Source organism: Podarcis pityusensis (assembly GCF_964106645.2).
Source record: "Podarcis pityusensis genome assembly, chromosome: 5".
Classification (NCBI taxonomy): Eukaryota; Metazoa; Chordata; class Lepidosauria; order Squamata; family Lacertidae; genus Podarcis; species Podarcis pityusensis.
In genome coordinates, this window is record NC_138032.1 from 77,427,212 (window position 1) to 77,447,633 (window position 20,422).

Below are 20,422 nucleotides of genomic sequence, written 5' to 3' on the forward strand. Positions count from 1 at the left end.
CCCCATTAGCTAAAGTGGTGCTTCAGGTTAAGAACAGTTTCAGGTTAAGAACAGACCTCTGGAACAAATTAAGTTCTTAACCCGCGGTACCACTGTATTATAAGTCATCCAAATTACGATATAGTTCTCCAAATATATCCCCTATCTTTGTGTCCTTGCAAGAGTTATTCAAAGGCTGCCAAAGATTTCAAATATTTGTGGTGTTCTTTTAAATACAATCTACATTTGTACCATTCTTTATTGAAGTTGTGGTCCCCCTGATTTTTGATTTTCCCAATCAGTCTGGCCATCTCTGCATATTCCAATAGTTTTGTCTGCGAGTTCACCTTTGTCGGCATCTGTCAGCATCTTATCATCTTTCCATCGCTGAGCAAGCAGCATCCTTGCAGCTGTAGTCGTGTACATGAACAATCTTCTCATATCCTTCGGTATGTCTTCACCTAAAATTCCTAAAAGAAAGGCTTCTGGTCTTTTAACAAAAGTTATTTTAAACATATATATGTTTTAACTTCATTATATATCATTTCCCAGCATCACCAGAGAGATTCATTCAGCCCCAGCATGGCCCCACAAGCTCCCTTGTGACCTATCACTGCCACAAAGGAGCAACCTAGACATCAAGCCCAAGCCTAGCAATAGGGTATGGGGAGAGCAGTCAAAGGACAGGCTGATGGGCAGTCAGGGTGAAAGCCCCCCCACCCTCCAGCTCTTACAGTCAACCACATGTAAACAATGTTCAGGAAAGTTGGGAAGCTGGGGAGATCAGAAAGCTGGCAATCAAGGAGAAGCTGGTGAAACCCAACTCTTCCAGCCCACCCAATGCTCATTTGAAGACCTTCCAACTCTGTCCTCAAATTGTCCTCCCCCCACATTGTCAATTTCTCTTCAAGGAGAGAGAATGGACAGCAAGTGGTGTTGAAGGAAGAGGGGCAGGGTCACCAGCCATCACAACCATTCTTCTGTACAGGTGTGGCAATAGTGCTAAGCCACTTCAGGACTTAGCTGTGCAGGGAGCGAAATATACCATCCTAACATCTTAGAAGTGGCTGCGGCAGGGAGAGCATCACAGAAAGCATTGCAAAATGATGATTCGTCAGCACCATCAACTGGACTTTCAATAATAACTGGGGGAGCGCATTCTAATTTCAAATTAAATGGCTGCTTTTTGTAAAGAGAGCAGAGACCTCTGTGGACAGCATAATTGTTGTCTCCCTGTACTAATTCCCTTGAAGGCCTTGTTGCTTGGGAAACCTTTGATCTATTAATTGCTTGATCCATGGGAGATGGAGACAGGCTAATGGCTTTCTGGCAGAGGTGTATGTGGCTTCATCAGTTTGCCCTGATCAGGATCTGGCACAGATCCCATACCCTTAATTCTCCTGGACAGCTCTCCAGTGGCTCCCATAACGGAAGCACAGAAAATAACTGCAGCATCATAGTTTGCTAACAGTACCGAACAATGAGACTGATTTCTGGACTCGCAAATAAGTCCCTGATTTGCTCACAGTTTATTTATTTTTAAAAAGGCTACCCCATTGCAGCAGCATTCAGAAGCATCTCTGCTGATCACCAGGAGGCAGTTCTTACTCATCAAAAGTGAACAGGCTAGTACTTTTTTGTAATCCTGGTCAGTGCTCTCTAAACCTGCTTGTCTCAGGTGAAATGATGCCCTTGAGCAACCATATTTAACTGTTCCGTCTTTATTGTCAACTTACCTATTGTATGGTCACGAAAAGCATACAATAAAAGCAGCTGCAGGTAAGGGGTCAGCAATAAAACAGATAGAAAACGGACTGAAATAAAAATAGCCTTTAGAGTACACATAGAGATCCCAAATTGGTATTGGCTACATTCACAATGGCACTCATAGCCTAAGCACCGGAAATTGTTGTTGTTTAGTCGTTTAGTCGTGTCTGACTCTTCGTGACCCCATGGACCAGAGCACGCCAGGCACTCCTGTCTTCCACTGCCTCCCGCAGTTTGGTCAAACTCATGCTGGTAGCTTCGAGAACACTGTCTAACCATCTCGTCCTCTGTCGTCCCCTTCTCCTTGTGCCCTCCATCTTTCCCAGCATCAGGGTCTTTTCCAGGGAGTCTTCTCTTCTCATGAGGTGGCCAAACTATTGGAGCCTCAGCTTCAGGATCTGTCCTTCCAGTGAGCACTCAGGGCTGATTTCCTTAAGAATGGATAGGTTTGATCTTCTTGCAGTCCATGGGACTCTCAAGTGTCTCCTCCAGCACCATAATTCAAAAAGCACCGGAAATAGAGGGAATGATTAGCATTGTGTATATCTGGGTGGGTGGGTGGGTGCTTTCAAATGACATTCATTAACCATGCAGCGCTGACGGACTTCTGGGGTGGCGCCATCGGCAATGGCGGTCTCCCTCTGAACTGGAGGGACTAGCTCCGCGCGAAACGGGTCTTTTCCGCTACGGCGAAGCGGGGACCATTTTAAAAATCACAAGCGGATGAAGCCTGTGACCATGGGACTCGGCGGGCACCCTTAGTGCCCCCCCAACCCGCAAAGGAACCCACTAACGGGCTCCGAAGCGAAGAGGGGGAAGTGGCGCGGTGCTGTGAGTCAACTGCTATTTCCGCGGAGCGAAGCCACATAGCTGTTGCCGGAGAGCGCTGCCTTTTTCCTGGGACAATTTGGCTTCTAAAATAAGCACCCGTGAGTACTTAAACTTTGAACAATTGGACTTTAAATAAGGACTTGCGAGCAGAAAGGAATTGGATTTAAAAATTTACTTCAATTTGGTACTGAAACAGGAAGGTCTAAACAGGAAGTCAGCCTTCCGTTTCTTTGTAGACAGAACAAAGCAAAGACAACGTAAACTAGAGCTCAGAAAATTGCTTCTAAAGGATCGGCTTTCATCATTTAAAATCCTCGAACCCCCCTTCAGCAGCAGGAGAAGAAGGGGGATATTTTTCGGACTGTTTAAATTTGCAGAAGTGAGTTTAAAGTAAAGTAACTTTCCACCGTCCTGATCCTGGAGTGGGGTGTTAGGACTGACGTTTGAAGCTCATTGACCAGAGACAAACGTTTTTTGACAGATAGCTAAAAGAAGAGAAACATAGTGATTCCACTGTTTCCTTTCGCATTTTAAAGGAACAAATATTGACAAAATATCTCAAAAAAGAAACTTTGTTGCAAGAACAATTAGAAGTTTTCCCCCTAGAGGGAGACTGGGAAACTGTAACTAATTCCAGGGAGCTTGCAGCTGTCACAGATTACAATCGTGGGAAAAGGCTTGTGACCTTGTAGGACAATGTATTCAGAAGCTCTGTTGTGTGCTCTCTGTAAAATAAATACTCTACTGGAACAGTTAACTGAGAAGACGGATTTGATGACTAATGCGGCCAGAATTTTTGAACAGGTAGTGGGAAACTATATGGAGCCCACCCAGGAATTAAATCAGGAGTGTGCCCTGACAGAACAGATGAGAGAAGAGGATGTTGCGGAATCTTGGGCGCCAGAGATGGAGGGAGCTGCGGCCCAGCAGGAACATGAGCTTTTGGATTTGACAAATGAACTTGGAAAAAGCCAGATTAGGAAAGATAAAGTTTGGACTGATTTGGAAATGGGGGGTTGGATAGACCCCCCTATGCAGGGATGTTTGGACTTTCCGAGTCTGGCAATGGGCCGTGAGATGTTTGGAGCTGTGGGGGCTCTCAATTTTGGAGGGATTCTGAAACATGTTTTTAAATACTACATGGAGTTTAGTCTGGACTATGGAAAAGAGGCTGATTTGTTGAAAAGGGTCAAAAACGTTACCAAGTTGGAGTTCCCACGAGTGAAAGGTGAATATGAAGAAGAGCTGCGGAAGGGACATGGAAGGGACTTAAGGGCCTCGAATATAAGGTTACCAGGTTAATGCGCTAGATCGATGGGATAAAAAGGACTGACAAAACCCGGGACCAGGAGGAAGGGACACTGGATGAAGATTGGATTGTTTCTATTTCTTTCTTTTTTTTATCACTAGGATTGTTTTATAAAATTGATGACTGTTAGAAAAATGTTGGAACGAAACTACTTGGCTCTAGCAAAAATGTTTAAAGAATTAGGCAAGAATATTATGGTTATGAGAAGTGGGTAAAAATAAGATTTAAGATTTAAGTTTTAAGGTTTTTTATAAGATAAGATGAAAATAGATTAAGGTAATGTAATGACAGAATATTATGAAATATGGAAAGGATTTGCTGCGATAATTATTAACTGGGATACAAAAAAAGGGAGGAGGAGGAGGTCAAAGAAAGAAGGAAATGAAAGTTGAAGATTTGAGAATGTTGGTTTTATTTTTATCTGTTTGTGGTGTATTTTTGTTTTTTGAATTTGTATTGTTGGATGTGGTTTGTTTTTCCCCCTCTTTTTTCCTCTTTTCCATTTTTTCTTTTTTCTTTCTCTGCTTTGTCTTTTTCTGTAATTTTAAAAATTTTCAATAAATATCATTTTTAAAAAACCAAAAAAAACCCCATGCAGCGCTGACTCCATGGCAAAGGTAGGGATGTGAATGTTCTCAAAATGCAGATAAAAAGGAAGCAAGATTCTGCCTGGCTTGCATTCTACTTTCCAGAGAACAGTGCTCGGAATGAAATAAACAGCTCCTTTTCAAAAGATAATTATAGAACAGATAATGTACTGCCAACTGCTTACAATAAACTTGTGATTCCCTCCTAGGAAAATGACAGGGGCAAACAGAACTCCAGCAGTGCTCTTATCGCCTCAGAAATGGCCAGGAGTCCCCCAATTTCTGCACACTGGGGCACTACAGAAATAGACAGCTTTTTTATTCTGCCTTTGCTGTTTGCCCCCAACGGATGCTTTTATGAGAACATTGTGGGCATTTTTTCTTTTATTTTAAGAAATTTCTGGGAAATTAGATGCTTTCCGTTGCTCCTCTCTTCCCTCCTGTGACATCAAATGGAAAGGAGACCCTCTTTTTTTAGTAGTTTCCCTCTTTTTCAGCTTTCTAGCTTTCCCGCTTTGTTGATTTGTACAGTTACTGCTTTGTTCATTAGTAGCATACAGAGACCCTTTATCTCTGCTTCTGTTCTCTGTTACCAGGAAGGGTCCCCAATACAAATTGCCATGCTTCTCTTTAGCAGTGTGTGGAAGCTACTAAGATCTTTCCTGTGGGCACAAGCAGATTGAGGCAGGAGATTTTGAATATATGCCCCCACTGGACTAAAGCCCTGTTTAAATACATAGATACCCATGTTCACATGAGTTCCTTGATGGCTTGGAAGTGTGAAAGAGTCATCTTCCTAGAGGTTTTAAATCTGGGAACAGTTGATGCTTCACCTTTGTTGAAATTTGCATCTGTGTCTGGATGGGAGCCCACTGGGAGCTGCTCAAAGCATTGCACTAAACGAAAACATCAAAGAGTTTTGTGGCACATTAAAGGAATTTTTTATGACACAGGCTTTTCATGGAATGGGGTTCACTTTCTCAGATGCATCAAATTTTATCCTGAATAGGCAGAAATATGTTTAGAAGGACGGTGCAGGAAAGGACAAGGTACTCAAATAGCAATCAAATGCAAAAAAGTGCAGATAGAAATTCATTGAAAGCTTAAAGCTATGGAAAATAAGCACAGTGACCTTTCACAACTGCAGTAATTCATGATAACACAATCATTTCAGCCTTGCAAAGTTAATTAACATGTACAGTGGGTCAGGAAACCATTGTCTCCATTCATGTCCAAATCGAGAGACTCAAACTTAGTTGTTAGTTCTCATTCAGCTATTTTGCGCTGGAATTCCTGTGTAAGAAAGTGGGAACTTTCAAGTCCACAACATGGAGTTCAGTGATATTGGTCATACACGATATTTGTCAATGGAAACAGTTCATAGATTCAGCTGTAAGACATCAAGGGCTGGTTTACATATGATGATGACTCTCATGCAATTGCCTTGGGATTACACAGGGCTGCCTTCAGGCTGTGCTACTACTGGTTGCCGTTTTGTGTTCAGTGCATATCTGGTCTGCGATAGAGGAAGCCCTTGCTTAACTGCTGCCATGGTAAAAACTACAGTGATTGTATATATGCTACCTGTGTAAAGGTGCTAGTACAAAGAAGCCCAGTCTGGTGGCCCTATGCACTCCCTACAAGCAAGAGCCTCTACTGTATGCAGTTTAGTGTGGAAAGGAAAACTCGCTCTCCGATCATAGTGACATGTGGCCAACAATGCCGACAATCACCTACAACTTCACTCTTAAAAATATCAGGCCAAAGAGCAGCTGTTCTGCTCTAAACAGTACGTGCAGAAAGGCCCTGAATTTGGCAAGCAACAGAGGATGAAAAATCCAGCGAATGCCTTTACAGACCACAGACGGAACTGCAAGAGCTAATGATTTCTCAGATACACTTAAAGCACATCACTTCCCCCAAGAGTTCTGGGAACTCTAGCTTGTTAAGGGTGCTGGGAATTGTTGCTTTGGGAGGGGTTCCTCCAGGGTTCTTTGGGGTAAGACATGTGCTTTGAACATGTGGTATGTACACAGCCTAGGGCCAGGGACTTGTGGCCCTCCAGATGTTGTTACACTGCAGCTCACAGTCCTTTGGTCATTCTGGCTGGGAGTGATGTGCGCTGTGCCTGGAGAGCCAAAGGTTCCCAGCCCTGGGTTTAAGAGTTCTTTGCCTGTTTTGAAGCTTAGGGAGTTGCTGGTTCCCACCAGGTCAGTCTAGCCCAGCGGTCTTCTGCTCTCTCGGGAAGAAGCATTTCCTCACCACCACCCACTGCTTGAACCTTTTAATTGGAGATGCCAGGATTGAACGTGGGACTTTCCACATGGAAAACTTGTGTTCTGCCACTGAGCTATGGCTCCTGCCTTACAAGCAACAGTGGTTGATTTGTATAACTGAGGGACAGATGGGGATCCCGTGGGAAGCCAACGTGGACCTCTGGCCTGTGTGTTTCCTGTTGCTTCTCCCATTGTCCCATGTAGCATGAAACATGGGAAGAGAGGGAAGTAGCAAGACCCAGGATCTCATAGCAGGATCATCAGTTCCCATAGCAAAGGATCACTTGGCTTTCCCAATTGAGGATTGAAAGTTAACTATACCCAGAGAAGCAGTGTAAGAGCTGGAAACTCCAAGTAGGTCCCTCCGGGCCCAATTTTCCAAGTTACAATGAGATTTCTCTTCTCCTCGCAAAGGTTTTTCGGTAATAGCTAATGCCATCTATTTTTACAACGAAATTTAATGATGGTAATTAAGGTCAATCAGGGAGCAGGCAGGGTGGCTGGGAGGCTCAGGAACCATGACAGCAGCAATTAAGCATGGCTGCGATATTTGGGTAGCTGATAATTGGCCAGATGTTACCCAGTCTCTTGATCCTTGCTTGCGCTTAGAGACCGCAGGTCTGCAGTTTTGCAAAGGAAGGCTTCCGCTGGAAGACATGGAAGCCGCTTTGGAAAGCTCTGTAGAGGTGTGCCTTTGTTTAGGGCTGACTGTTTAGTTGCATTGATGGAAATGAAAACCATGACATCAGGCCAACGGCCCATCTAGGTCATCATCATGTTCTTAAAGTGACCAACCAGATTCCTTTGGGAAGCCCAAAGCAGGAGATGAGCACACCAGCACTCTGCCCACCTGTGATTCCTAGCAACTGATGTGCAGAGGCATACTGCCTCTGATGATGGTCGTAGAAGATAGCCATCATGGCTAGTGGCCACTGATATCCTCCATGAATTTGTCCAATCCTCTTTTAAAGCCATCTGAGTTGGTGGCCATAACTGACCCGCTTTCAGCTTGATCTGTCACAGGATGACAGAAGGGGCAAAAACACAACCATGGTTCTGGGACTTGGATCTGCACTTGTCAACAGGTGGTGTCCAGGCTGGGCCAAGGCCATTAGTCTGAGCTGGCCCAGGAGCTTGTGGGACAAGCCAGTACCAAGTCAGGGCCAAAGGACAAACCAGGGGGTGGGATCAAGAAGCAAGCCAGAACGAAAGGATACAGGAACACGCTAAAGCTCAGGAATACCCTATACTCAGCTAAGGCTTAAGAGGGAGCACTCTGACACTGCTTCTTGTCCAGGAGGATTAAACAGCCGTCCTGGGCAGGTTTGTAGAGCTAGCCAACCAGTACACTCCCAAGTTTTATTCATTTCTTCATAACAGTATTTCTATACTGCCATAGCTTGCAATATCAGGTCTTGGCCAGCGTAGAGGCAGGACCATATAACACAGGTCCTAAAGTTTCATCACTGGCTTCCGGTACATTTCCAAGCACAATTCAAAGTGTTGGTGCTGACCTGTAAACTTGAAGGAGCCCTGTATACCTGAAGGAGCGTCCCCATCCTCATTGTTCAGCCCAGACACTGAGGTCCAGCTCCGAAGACCTTCTGGTGGTTTCCTCACTGTGAGAAGTGAGGTTATGGGGAACCAGGCAGAGGGCCTTCTCAGTAGCCGCTTTCACCCTGTGGAACGCTCTCCCATCAGATGTCAAGGAAATAAACAACTATCTGACTTTTAGAAGACATTTGAAGGCAACCCTGTATTGGGAAGTTTTAAATGTTTGACATTTTGTTATGTTTTTATATGTGCTGACAGCCACCCAGAGTGGCTGGGGAAGCCCAGCCAGATGGGTGGGATATAAATATTATTATTATTATTATTATTATTATTATTATTATTATTAAGCTTGAGAGCATCATACTCCAAGTTGTAGTTCCATTAATTCACAATGTGCAGCAGTTGCTCACTGGCCTGAGCTAAGTTTCCGAGTTCTAGCCTTGGGGTGACTCCAGACAGGTGTGTGTGTACGTCCATATTTTCCAAGTGTCCCTATTTTCCAGGGACAGTCCCAGATTTACAGAAGCCATCCCATTTTCTGATTTGATCCTAGAATGTCCCACTTTTCCTTAAGACGTCACTGTTTCCATTGGAGAAATGTTGGAGGGTATGGAGTTATGTGACCCCTGAGCCAAGAAGTTAAGTAACTCTACAGCCTTTAGAAGACATCTGAAGGCAGCCATGTATAGGGAAGTTTTGTTTAATGTTTTATTATGTTTTTATGCAGAATGGCTGGGGCAACCCAGTTCAGATAGGCGGGGTACAAATATTATTGTTGTTGTTGTTGTTGAATAGGGCATCCCTATTTTCATAAGAGAAGTGTTGGAGGGTCCTGGTCAATTTTTAAAATAAAAACGTTATCTTAATCCAGGCCAGCATAATTTGTAACTCTCTAGCCCAGGCATGTCCAGAGTCCAAAGTCCGGCCCCTGGGCTGGTTTCAAATGGTCCCCCAGGCAATTTTGAAAAAGCAATCTCTTGCAGCCCCCGAGCGCCTGCCCACCGAAGCCATTTCCTTTTTGTGGGCTCATCACGAGGTCTGCGCGGGAGGCGTGACAAGCCCCCACGCCATTAGGGAGTCCCCAGCTGCGTCACTCCTTGGGTCGACCAATCTGGTCGGCTGGGGGGGCGTGGCTAAATAAATAAATACTACAGTACACATTCGGAATATTGATGCTGCAGCGATGGCGGTGGCAGAGGGGCGGCCGCCGCCTTGACCCAGTGCTGGATTTATGTATAGGCTAAGTAGACTGAAGCCTAGGGCCTCTAAATCTAGGGGGCCTTGCCAGCCCTCCCGCTCCCCAGCGGGCAGTCTCCCCTCTCCCAAAATCGCAAACCAAAGACTTCATGCGAGGGCAGGGCAACTCGGGCCTCTAAATCTAGGGGGCCTCACCAGCCTGCCCTCTCCCCAGTGCCGCAGTCTCCCCTCTCCCAAAATTGTAAATCCAAGACTTCATGCAAGGGCAGGGCAACTCAGGCCTGGCAACTATGAGATTCAGGGCTAGCCAGTGGGGCCCAATTTGAAGCAGTGGGGTGCAACTTGAATTTTTTTTGTAGGGCCCCAGTTCATAGCCAAAGTCTGCAAAATCTTACAGATATAAATAAAATCCAGCTAGATTGCCCTGGTGCGGGGGGGCCCTTAGGAGAGGCATGCGGGGCCCAATTTGGCTAAATTGCGCCAATTACCTTAAGGTCAGCCCTGATAAGACTGTGCGGGGGTTAGACTGACAAGCCCTGCACCTTGGTTGACCTTGGAGGGCAACCAAAATGGTCAAAGGCCTGGAAACGATGCCTTATGAGGAACGGCTAAGGGAGTTGGGCATGTTTAGCCTGGAGAAGAGGAGGTTAAGGGGTGATATGATAGCCATGTTCAAATATATAAAAGGATGTCACATAGAGGAGGGAGAAAGGTTGTTTTCTGCTGCTCCAGAGAAGCGGACACGGAGCAATGGATCCAAACTACAAGAAAGAAGATTCCACCTAAACATTAGGAAGAACTTCCTGACAGTAAGAGCTGTTCGACAGTGGAATTTGCTGCCAAGGAGTGTGGTGGAGTCTCCTTCTTTGGAGGTCTTTAAGCAGAGGCTTGACAACCATATATCAGGAGTGCTCTGATGGTGTTTCCTGCTTGGCAGGGGGTTGGACTCGATGGCCCTTGTGGTCTCTTCCAACTCTATGATTCTATGATTCTAGGTCCCTGGTGTCAGACTCAAGGACGTGTTATGGAAATAAAGGGGGGCACTTATTGGAAATCAGTTTTGTCACCACTTCCCCCCAAACCCTGAGACAATGAGCCCAGCCACCTTTTATTCACAGTCGCATAAGCACCACACTGCAGCATGGCCATAAACCTGTACTTTCAACCGCTGAAATATACACCCAATATGTAGCAATGGAGATTTATGTTACTGTTTTATGAATGAACACTGTGTATTATGAATGGATTCTGTATTTTGTGAGTTACTTAAGAGCCACCAATAGGGAGCTCTAGAATCTGACAGCTAACAATTGGGTACTACCAAACAGCAACCCCTGTTGCTGAAAGCAAGTAACCAGCAGGAAACGCTTCAGCTCAGCCTTTGCCCTGTTGACTGAACGCCCCCTGCTGTGCAGATAATGGAGAAAGCTCATAAATTGTATCCCTTTTGGCATCCTGGCCAACTCTATTACACTGGTGTAAACCCTGGTGCACCAGAAGCCCAAAATAGCAGCAAATAAAAGCCGTTCATATGTCAGCAACTGATAAGACTTGTCAATCATTTCTTTCAAAGTCTTCCTAAATTATAAAGCTCCAAAATAATGAAGTGAGAGCAGTAGTTTACTTGCTTGAATTGACAAATAAGAAAGTTTTGAGAATTTAAATTCTAGATTAAAATTGATTACTTAATTGAGAAGGGGACCTAATTTGAATAGTACAAAAACACTGGGGCCTAATTTGAATAGTAGAGTGCCTGGTATCTGATGGGCAGACCAAAGCACTCGTCAGGAGAGCTATGAGATTCAGGTGAGGGTCAGATGCCTTGTCAATCCCAGCAGGTATATAAGAGGACGACCCAGCCTGCCCAGGCCTGCGTCCTGCCCAGGCAAATTAGTGGGCTCTGCCTGTTGTTGGTTCTGCCGCCACCTTCTGTTGGCCTCCCTGACCTCCCTCTCCCAGTCCCAATGGGCACTAGCTGCCACTGGTTCCTGCCACGTATGGATATTAATTAACTGTATTTATTTGCTGCTTGGTGTGGGTACAAAAAATGAGGGGAAATATTAAGTGCATTTCAGGCTCATTTGACTTAGCAGGTCAAAAGTTGCCCAGGACATTTTAACAACGTAACAGGATAGCATTTTCAAAATCAATTCATCTCTAGGGGGCAACCCTGTCTGTTCGTTATGTGTACGCACTTCTCAGTATACGGTACTGAGCCCTTGGCTGATGTGATGGGGGATGAAGGATCTTTTAGCATTTGTTTTAAAGTATGTTTTCTGTCTGTGTTTAAATCAAGACTCCAAAGGGACCTCAATGCTGCACAAACTGCATTTGCTTTAATGTTACAATATTTAAGTCTCTCATCTTTCTCTCTCTCTTTGTCCCTTGAAAGTAGGACATTTATTAATTTTGACCTAGATTTTTAAGCAAACCCACTAACACATACATAGATAGATTCATAACTAAATCCATTAGACCCTTGGGGCCTGATCCAGCCAGGGAGTGATTTCAGGGGGAATTTGCCTGAGCAACATGCTTAACACTTTCCCATTGAAATATCAGTGGCACTTGTAAAAATTGCTTATTAGCTGGATCATGTCCTTTTGTATTCAGAGTACATCTTATTATCAGGTATAGACTAATTAATGTGCCAGGGCTGCAAAAGGAGTAGATGCATGAATATCACACACACACACACACACACACACACACACGTACGTTTTAAAATGACAAAAAGTGAGGCCAGCTTGGAATGAGACCAACCTTTTATTTCTCCCATCATATTAAGCTGATGAGGGTTTTTTTTACCATGTCTCAAATTTGCCCAAGGGACAATGGGAAGAGACATTATACTGAAATGCCCATTGGTTTGATGAAATAGTTACGCTGCTGCCTTGAATTTGCATGGGACAAATCAGGATCTTACTGGGCATGTGCACAATCTGCAGGCTCTCATATTTAAATAGAAAGCTGCTTCCATCGCTGCTGCCTCTTGCTGAGCTTAGAGACCGAAAGAGGGACTCTGAGGCTTTATAGAGAGAGAAAAATCACCATTGGATTGTGTACAGCTTCAGAAGAGACTGGGAGAGAGAAATCAGACAAGTCTTTTTGAGAAGTTGAAAATGGGTGAAACTGTGCCGATCAATTAAAGGGTCCTACGCAGAGGGATTTTGGTTCGTTTTGGTGGCATTTCCTGGGTAAATGGTTTCGACCTTACCCATATGAATACGCAGTCCATGCAAAGAGACACCTCATACCCACCTACGGACTCCTACCACAGTAGAGTCGTAGATTTCCTGAATGACTCGGAAGCAAATGCCTTCAAGCTGGTGGACCTGGCTCCATTAACCCCGACAGTAAGTGTGACCGAGAAATTGCTTGTCGGTGATTTAAGCCTATATAGCAAAAGTTTAGACTGGTGGTAATAGCACCCAGTTTTAATGGAACTGTGCAGGAACTATTGGGTCAGGCAAGAGTGTGTGTGACCTTTACCTGTGTAAAGTTAGCAATTCACAAATGAGCATCTTCAAGGAAAACTTGAGGGGAGCAGGAACGGAATTTGTTTAAAGATCGCCAGTGGAACTGCAAATAGACCTCTGTAGTCAGAAGGTGGGTGACCTGTCTGTGCTAAAACTGGTGATTTCTCCACCGAGAAGAATGCAGGTTGCCTTTTTACGGCTTTTGCAGAAGTAGAAGAAGAGAAACATTGTTCAGAATGTGGTCAGGGTCACACGAACAGAAATAGACTACTGAATTGCAAGGTTCAAAACTATTTTCCCTTTTCTGAAACAATTGGTTGACTCCGTTGGAGAAATGAGTGGCAGCCCATGGGTGTCAATTAATGCGACTCTTGAGTCAGAGCTGCTATGTGTCGGCAGCCGGGTGATGGTCGTGGTGCTTTTATTCACTTGTTGAGTGAGTCCTCCTCTAAGGCCTTTTAGAAACTTTCAATAGGAAGGAAATGCTTTCATGAAATTCCGAAAGGGCAGCTAGCTTGGTCTCTTGCAGCAAAAGCAGTTGCCTTGTGGCACCTTGGAAACACGGCTTTATTATAGCATGAGCTTCTATAGGAAGTAGAAGTGGTGGCTCTGCTTCAAATGTGGATCTTTTCTATCAAAGCTCTTGCTACAAATACACTCTCTATAATCCTCATAAAGTAGGAAAGGACTTTTTTAAAAAATCATTTCTGCCATTTCTATTTTTACCTGTAACCTTGTGATCATTTTGCTGGTTTTTAAGGAAACGAGTGGAGCATATTTATCACAGGAGTTCTGAAAAGTAAAATGCCCCATCTCTCACCCTCTCACTTTGGACAGGGGATTAGTAACATTTGTCCACTGTTTAAATAGTCTTTAAAGTTGAAACAAACAAAACGAAGAATTACTTTCAAATTAAGCAGGGAGTGGGCTCCTTTGTTGGATGCTGTGAAGAGGCTTGGTGGAGAGATTATTGCATGCCGTGAATTAAAACTGTATGGTTTTATGTAAGTGTTATGCTACACTTCGGAAGTGATGGGCATGCATCACAGTTTGCCGCACATAATTTACTTCCATCTTTCAAACTGCCTCTTGCAATCTTTCAGTTCTAACTTTTGTGAATGGGTTTTGGCACGGCTATCAGTGAAATTAGTGTTCTGAGGGCCAAGTCGTCTATTACTTCTGGCAGCCGTCTTGTTCATGCAAGTGGTCTGCTCACATAACTTCAGAGGAGAAAACACACTGAAAAATTCAGATGGGCTTCTGAGCCAGCAAGCTCTCCATGCATCTTCTGTGAATTCTCTCCTCTGACATTATGTTGTTGTGTAAGATGATCATTTGCATGAGCATCAAAATGTACAAAAATCTTTCACTGTCTTAGGTGAATTCAGTATTATTACTATTACTATTAACCTGTCTTACACCCTTAGGTTCCAGGGTAGGTTACAACAATTACAGCAATATACAACACATACAGTAATTAGTTTTCTGTTTAAATCATGTGCGTGTTAATTGTAAATGGAGGATATATATGAGGGATTGCATCCAACTAAGTCCCCCTCAGAGTTGACATATTGAAATTAATGAAACTACGTTAGTCATGTCCATTCATTTCTATGGGTCTACTCCGGCACTGGATACAACCCAAGATCAAAAATGCATAGCAATCTTATGATATATACTAATAGCTGATTCAATTCTGCTAGTGCTGGTCCTTATGTAAGTCAACCGGCACCACTCACACACAAGAGTCTGTCTGCAAAAGTACCAGAGGCTTGCAGAAGTCGAAACAACCTTTGGGGGGCAGCCCCAGAACTGCCCAGTGAGGATGGAGCATGCTCAGTAGCAATAGAATTCTGATGGTGGGTTGGAAATTGGGTGTGGGAAAGAATAATAATAATAATATTAAATTTATTATTTATACCCCGCCCATCTGGCTGGTTTCCACCAGCCACTCTGGGCGGCTTCCAACCGAATATTAAAAACAGGGCCACCTTCAGTTGTCTTTTAAAAGTACAATAGTTGTTTATTGCATTGACATCTGCTGGGAGGGCGTTCCAGAGGCAGGTGCCACTACCGAGAAGGCCCTCTGCCTGGTTCCCTGTAACCTCACTTCTCGCAGCGAGGGAACCGCCAGAAGGCCCTTGGCGCTGGACCTCAGTGTCCGGGTAGAATGATGGGGGTGGAGACGCTCCTTCAGGTATACTGGACTGAGTCCATTTAGGGCTTTAAAGGTCAGCACCAACACTTTCAAATGTGCTCAGAAACATACTAGGAGCCAATGAAGATCTTTCAGGACCCGTGTTATATGGTCTCGGTGGCCACTCCCAGTCACCAGTCTAGCTGCTGCATTCTGGATTCATTGCAGTTTCTGAGTCACCTTCAAAGGTAGCCCCACGTAGAGCGCATTGCAGTAGTCCAAGCGGGAGATAACTAGAGCATGCACCACTCTCGCAAGACAGTCTGCGGGCAGGTAGGGTCTCAGCCTGTGTACCAGATGGAGCTGGTAGACGGCTGCCCTGGACACCGAATTAACCTGTGCCTCCATGGACAGCTGTGAGTCCAAAATGACTCCCAGGCTGTGCACCAGGTCCTTCAGGGCCACAGTTACCCCATTCAGGACCAGGGAGTCCTCCACACCAGCCCGCCCCCTGTCCCCCCAAAACAGTACTTCTGTCTTGTCAGGATTCAACCTCAATCCATTACCCACCATCCATCCTCCAGCTGCCTCCAGACACTTACACAGGACCTTCACTGCCTTAACTGGGTGGGAGCAGGAATGGAACATAGCATCTAGGAAAAGGAGATTGGTAACTGGAGCCACAGGCGGACTTTGGTAATATGGCAATACTTCTTATTTTCACAATAATTCATTTTCATGCAGTTGCTTTTTTATTCTTCTTCTCAGTAGGTACCCATATAAATATAGGTTTCATTATTATTATTATTATTATTATTATTATTATTATTACTACTACTATTATTAATAATAATATTTTGCAACCCTTCGGCTCAGTGCTCTGTACAGGGAAAAACCCGTACCACCCAAATCCTGCACTGCTGAACCAGAACGCTCTACAAAGCAATGTTTTATTGCAGGTCCCGCTGGTAATATTTATTCATTCAAAAGATGAAACAAAATCTCTTTATGCAAAAGAGATAAATAACAGTGCCAAACTGCATGCAGGCAAGAGCTTGGGAAAATAGTGGGATTTGACTATGAGGATTTATTTTGAAATGTATTGACACAGCAGCATTGATGTGCATGGTGTTTTACAGAATAATGCGAGCAACCAGTCAACCTGCAAAAACAGGTCCTAGGAGCTTACAGTGTCTTTTCTGAGAGAGCAAGAGACAGTGGCAGACAGGGGAGGAGAAGGAAAGGTAAAAGCAAGTAGAATGAGAACATGCATGGAGACCGTCGAGTCCAGCAATTTGCTGTCATGATGGCCAACCAAGCAAGGATAGATAGCTCTGCTGGAAGAGCATGGGACTCTTAATATCAAGGTCATGGGTTCAAGCCCCACGTTGGGCAAAAGATTCTTGCCTTGCAGGGGTTTGGACTAGATCATCCTTGTGGTCCCCTCTATGATTCTGTGATTCTTTAAGGCAGGACATGAGCACAAAAGCACTTTCCCTGCTTGTGATTCCCTGCAATTGGAACTACGTGACCATGCGGTTACACATACTTAGGCTAGAGTTCATTAGAGAAGGAACGTGTTAGGTGCTATATGAACACATATATTTCTGGGGTTTTTTGGATCTCATCATGAAAATGGATAGCAGATGGCAACAGCTGGTGGGGGAGGGAGAAAGAGAGACCGGATTAGTGGAAAGTGGCCCAAATTTGACAGTCCAATAGAGATGTCATTTGCAAATGGGGGAAAGGGCAGGCCTTTGAGATTACAATGTGCGGCTGTAGGTATATTTTCTACGTCACTTGTATGCCTTTTATTTTAGCTCTACATTTCTACCAGTGCTTTTTTAGTATGCAAAAGTGTGGCATTTAAAGGTGGCCATATGTGTTGCTTAATGTGATGTATAGACTCAAATTGGGGAGAAGACACAGATGCTACAGGACTTGCTATGGGACACCCTTTGTGGAAGCCTCCCACAGCTCTGCAACTCATAATTGTTTTCAACGTGTGTGTGTGTGTGTGTGTGTGTGTGTGTAGGTAGATAGATAGATAGACAGATAGAGATGTATTTCTCCACACCTGACATTTGAAAGGGTGAACTGACTCCAGCCAAAAGTACAGATGATAGCATTGAGTAAATAACTTGCATGTGTGAATCACCCACTGCAGGTTAAACCCCACAGACTGAAAGGCCATATTACACCCACAGGCAACTCAAAACCCAATTCTCTTTTAAAGGGAGACTATTCACCCTCTAGGGACGCGGGTGGCGCTGTGGGTTAAACCACAGAGCCTAGGACATGCCGATCAGAAGGTCCGCGGTTTGAATCCCCACGATGGGGTGAGCTCCCGTTGCTCGGTCCCTGCTCCTGCCAACCTAGCAGTTCAAAAGCATGCCAAAGTGCAAGTGGATAAGTAGGTACCACTCTGGCGGGAAGGTAAACGGCATTTCCATGCGCTGCTCTGGTTCTCCAGAAGCGGCTTAGCCATGCTGGCCACATGACCCGGAAGCTGTATGCTGGCTCCCTCGGCCAATAAAGCGAGACGAGCGCCACAACCCCAGAGTCGGCCACAACTGGACCTAATGGTCAGTGGTCCCTTTATTCACCCTCTTGGCTAAGAGTACTTAAGTAATAACTCACCAAGTGATGGAAGTGTGTGGATGAATCAACCTTTAAAAACCCTTACAGTGCAACCCTTACACATGGCTCCTTGCCAAGTAAACCCCACTGGGTTCAATGAGACTTATTCCCAGGTATGTGTGTGCAGGATTGCAGCCTTGGACTTGGTTAAGAGGCCTCAGACACCTGGGGCAGTCTTAGCTAGTGCTCTGATCAGCTCCTTTCAGCACATGGTGGAAGGGGTCTATAGAAACCCTTCTCATTTGAACTGCTGGTTTTTTTTGGGGGGTGGGGCTACTACTTATTCACCAAGGTAAAGGGACCCCTGACTGTTAGGTCCAGTCATGGATGACTCTGGGGTTGTGGTGCTCATCTCACTTTACTGGCCGAGGGAGCCAGTGTACAGCTTCCGGGTCATGTGGCCAGCATGACTAAGCAGCTTCTGGCAAACCAGAGCAGTGCATGGAAACACCATTTACCTTCCCGCCGGAGTGGTACCTATTTATCTACTTGCACTTTGACATGTTTTCGAACTGCTAGGTTGGCAGGAGCAGGGACCGAGCAACAGGAGCTCATCCCGGGATTTGAACCACTGACATTCTTTTCGGCAAGCCCTAGGCTCTGTGGTTTAGACCACAGCGCCACCGCGTCCCTTTGGAGCAGCAGCTTAGTTTTTGTTAAAGAGAAAAGGAGAAAAAGAAAACTCTCGTTCACCATCCTGAACAAAAAAAACACACATCTACACACACAAATGCCTTTACCACCATTGCAACACTTTTTAGCATCCCTCATTTTTGGACTCTGAAAGTTGAAAAATTCAACATACTCTAATGGAGCCCAAGGTTCCCAAGGTTGAAGAAGGCTGCCATAGAGCAGATGTGGTCAAAGTGGTGTTGAACATAGGTTTCTGGATGGTGACTGCCTTCATTCCTTTACCTCTAGCTATGCAGGCCAGAGATTGGAGGAGCATTTTGTCAAAGGCCCCTTGAGACTTGGAGTCAGTCCTGCTTTTTCCTCATGGATTTGTTTTGCATGTGTATAAACATTAGAGCAAGCCTGCTTCTTTCCTTTCTATAGGACTGCTGGACAAGACAGGATCTTTATTTGCTTTCATAGAAAAATAGAGAGACAGTCCTGGGCCCTGCCTCCTCTTTGCATGTTGTTAGGTTTAATTAGTTTTCTGCAATTGGTATATTATTTTTAGAAGTCAGCAAATCTCCAACAACAGGATTGTTGCCCATGAAAAGTAACTTGGCTTGCTCCATAATATTTTCAGGGGATTATATGTCAATATTGGGAAACTGGAGAACGTTCAGTGATGCAAACACAGTAGGGTCAGGATATTTTGCCACCATTTCCCTTCTGGCCACTGGGTGGATTTGACATTTCATTTTGTGTGCATTAAAAAAATGAAATGGGGGAATATATGCCCAGAAGAGATAAACAAAGATTTTCTTGCTCATGTGATTTAAGCTGCTTTAAAATGCGCAGTTCACTTGTTCAGCAAAGAGCTTTAACATCTGAGAGTGTTGTCATATGCAATTCTGCCTTTTAGTATTTACTGCGTCAATTCTGGATGCTAATGTAGAGCAGCCCAAAGTATATTCCAAGCCTATGTAGGTTTTACAACGGAATTTCAAATGTGGGAGATGGGGGGGGGGACCTGATTTAAACTATCACTTATGAAAATGACACCAGGTTTTGGAAATACATTCCCAGTGTGCCGAGGTACACTGATCAGCTTTACTAGATTGTTAAAACTCTGTGTTGTTGTACTTTAAAATTATTTAAAGGTGTATTTGAAGAGTTTTTGCCCCCAATTTTGGTGAATAAGCTCCCAGATCAGAGAATAATAGAACCTTAGAGTTGGAAGGGACCCACGGGTCATCTAGTCCAACCCCCTGCAATGCAGGAATCTCAGCTAAAGCATCCAGGACAGATGACCACCCAACCTCTGCTTAAAAACCTCCAAGGAAGGAGAGTCCACCACCAAACAGCTCTTACTGTCACAAGGTTTTTCCAGATGTTTAGTCAGAATCTCCTTTGTTGTAACTTGGAAGCCATTGCCTCAAGTCCTACCCTCAAGAGTAGTAGATAGGGGTGGAGTAGTTGGGTGTTCTGCTTCCAGTCACAGTCAGCTTTATGTCTTTGGGATGCTCACAAGCAGAGTACAAAACCAGCAGCCCACCGATGCTGTTTCTCTCCCCACCTTCTGACATGCCCAGGTATACTGCCTCTGACTATGGAAGTTCCATTTAGCTATTTGTTGGCCTGACACCTGCGAATTTGTGTAATCTATCCATCTAAGCAACTGACTGTTATCACCCCATCTTGCGGAGTGAATCCAACAAGTCAAAAGTGCATAGGGAAATGATCCCTGATACCAAGATGAGGGATTCTATGGAATGCAGATAGAGAGAATTGATAAGAATAATGATCTGTTGTGACCTCAATGGAAGAGTACAATAGACAAGCCTTCTTGTGTTTTGGCTCATTCCCCTCCCCCCCTTTTTCCCCTTCCTTCTCCTTCTTTCCTCTTTCTTTTTTCTTTTTTCTTTCCCAAAATGGCTTTTGTTCTATGCCATGTCCTTTGATATTTTTTGTAGTTTTTTTGCCTTTTCCATTATTATTATCATCAAGGATTTTTCTTTTGTGATTTCAGTTGTTTATATTTATCTGTATTTGTT

At 44.4% G+C, this 20,422-nt stretch overlaps 1 protein-coding gene across 4 annotated transcripts in view; it reads left to right on the forward strand.

Annotated features, from left to right (window-relative positions):
* Positions 1-12,486: 12,486 nt before the first annotated feature.
* Positions 12,487-20,422, forward strand: part of OPN4 (opsin 4) — a 37,543-nt gene continuing 29,607 nt past the window's right edge. For 3 of the 4 annotated variants that reach the window (XR_013986147.1, XM_081004998.1, XM_081004999.1), the window contains exon 1: positions 12,487-12,856. Coding sequence is in view for 2 of the 4 variants with exons in the window: in XM_081004998.1 (XP_080861124.1) it covers positions 12,722-12,856 (135 nt within the window). In the remaining 2 variants the exon portion in view is untranslated. The remainder of the gene's footprint in view (positions 12,857-20,422) is intronic. The other variant, XM_081005000.1, reaches the window with a different exon arrangement.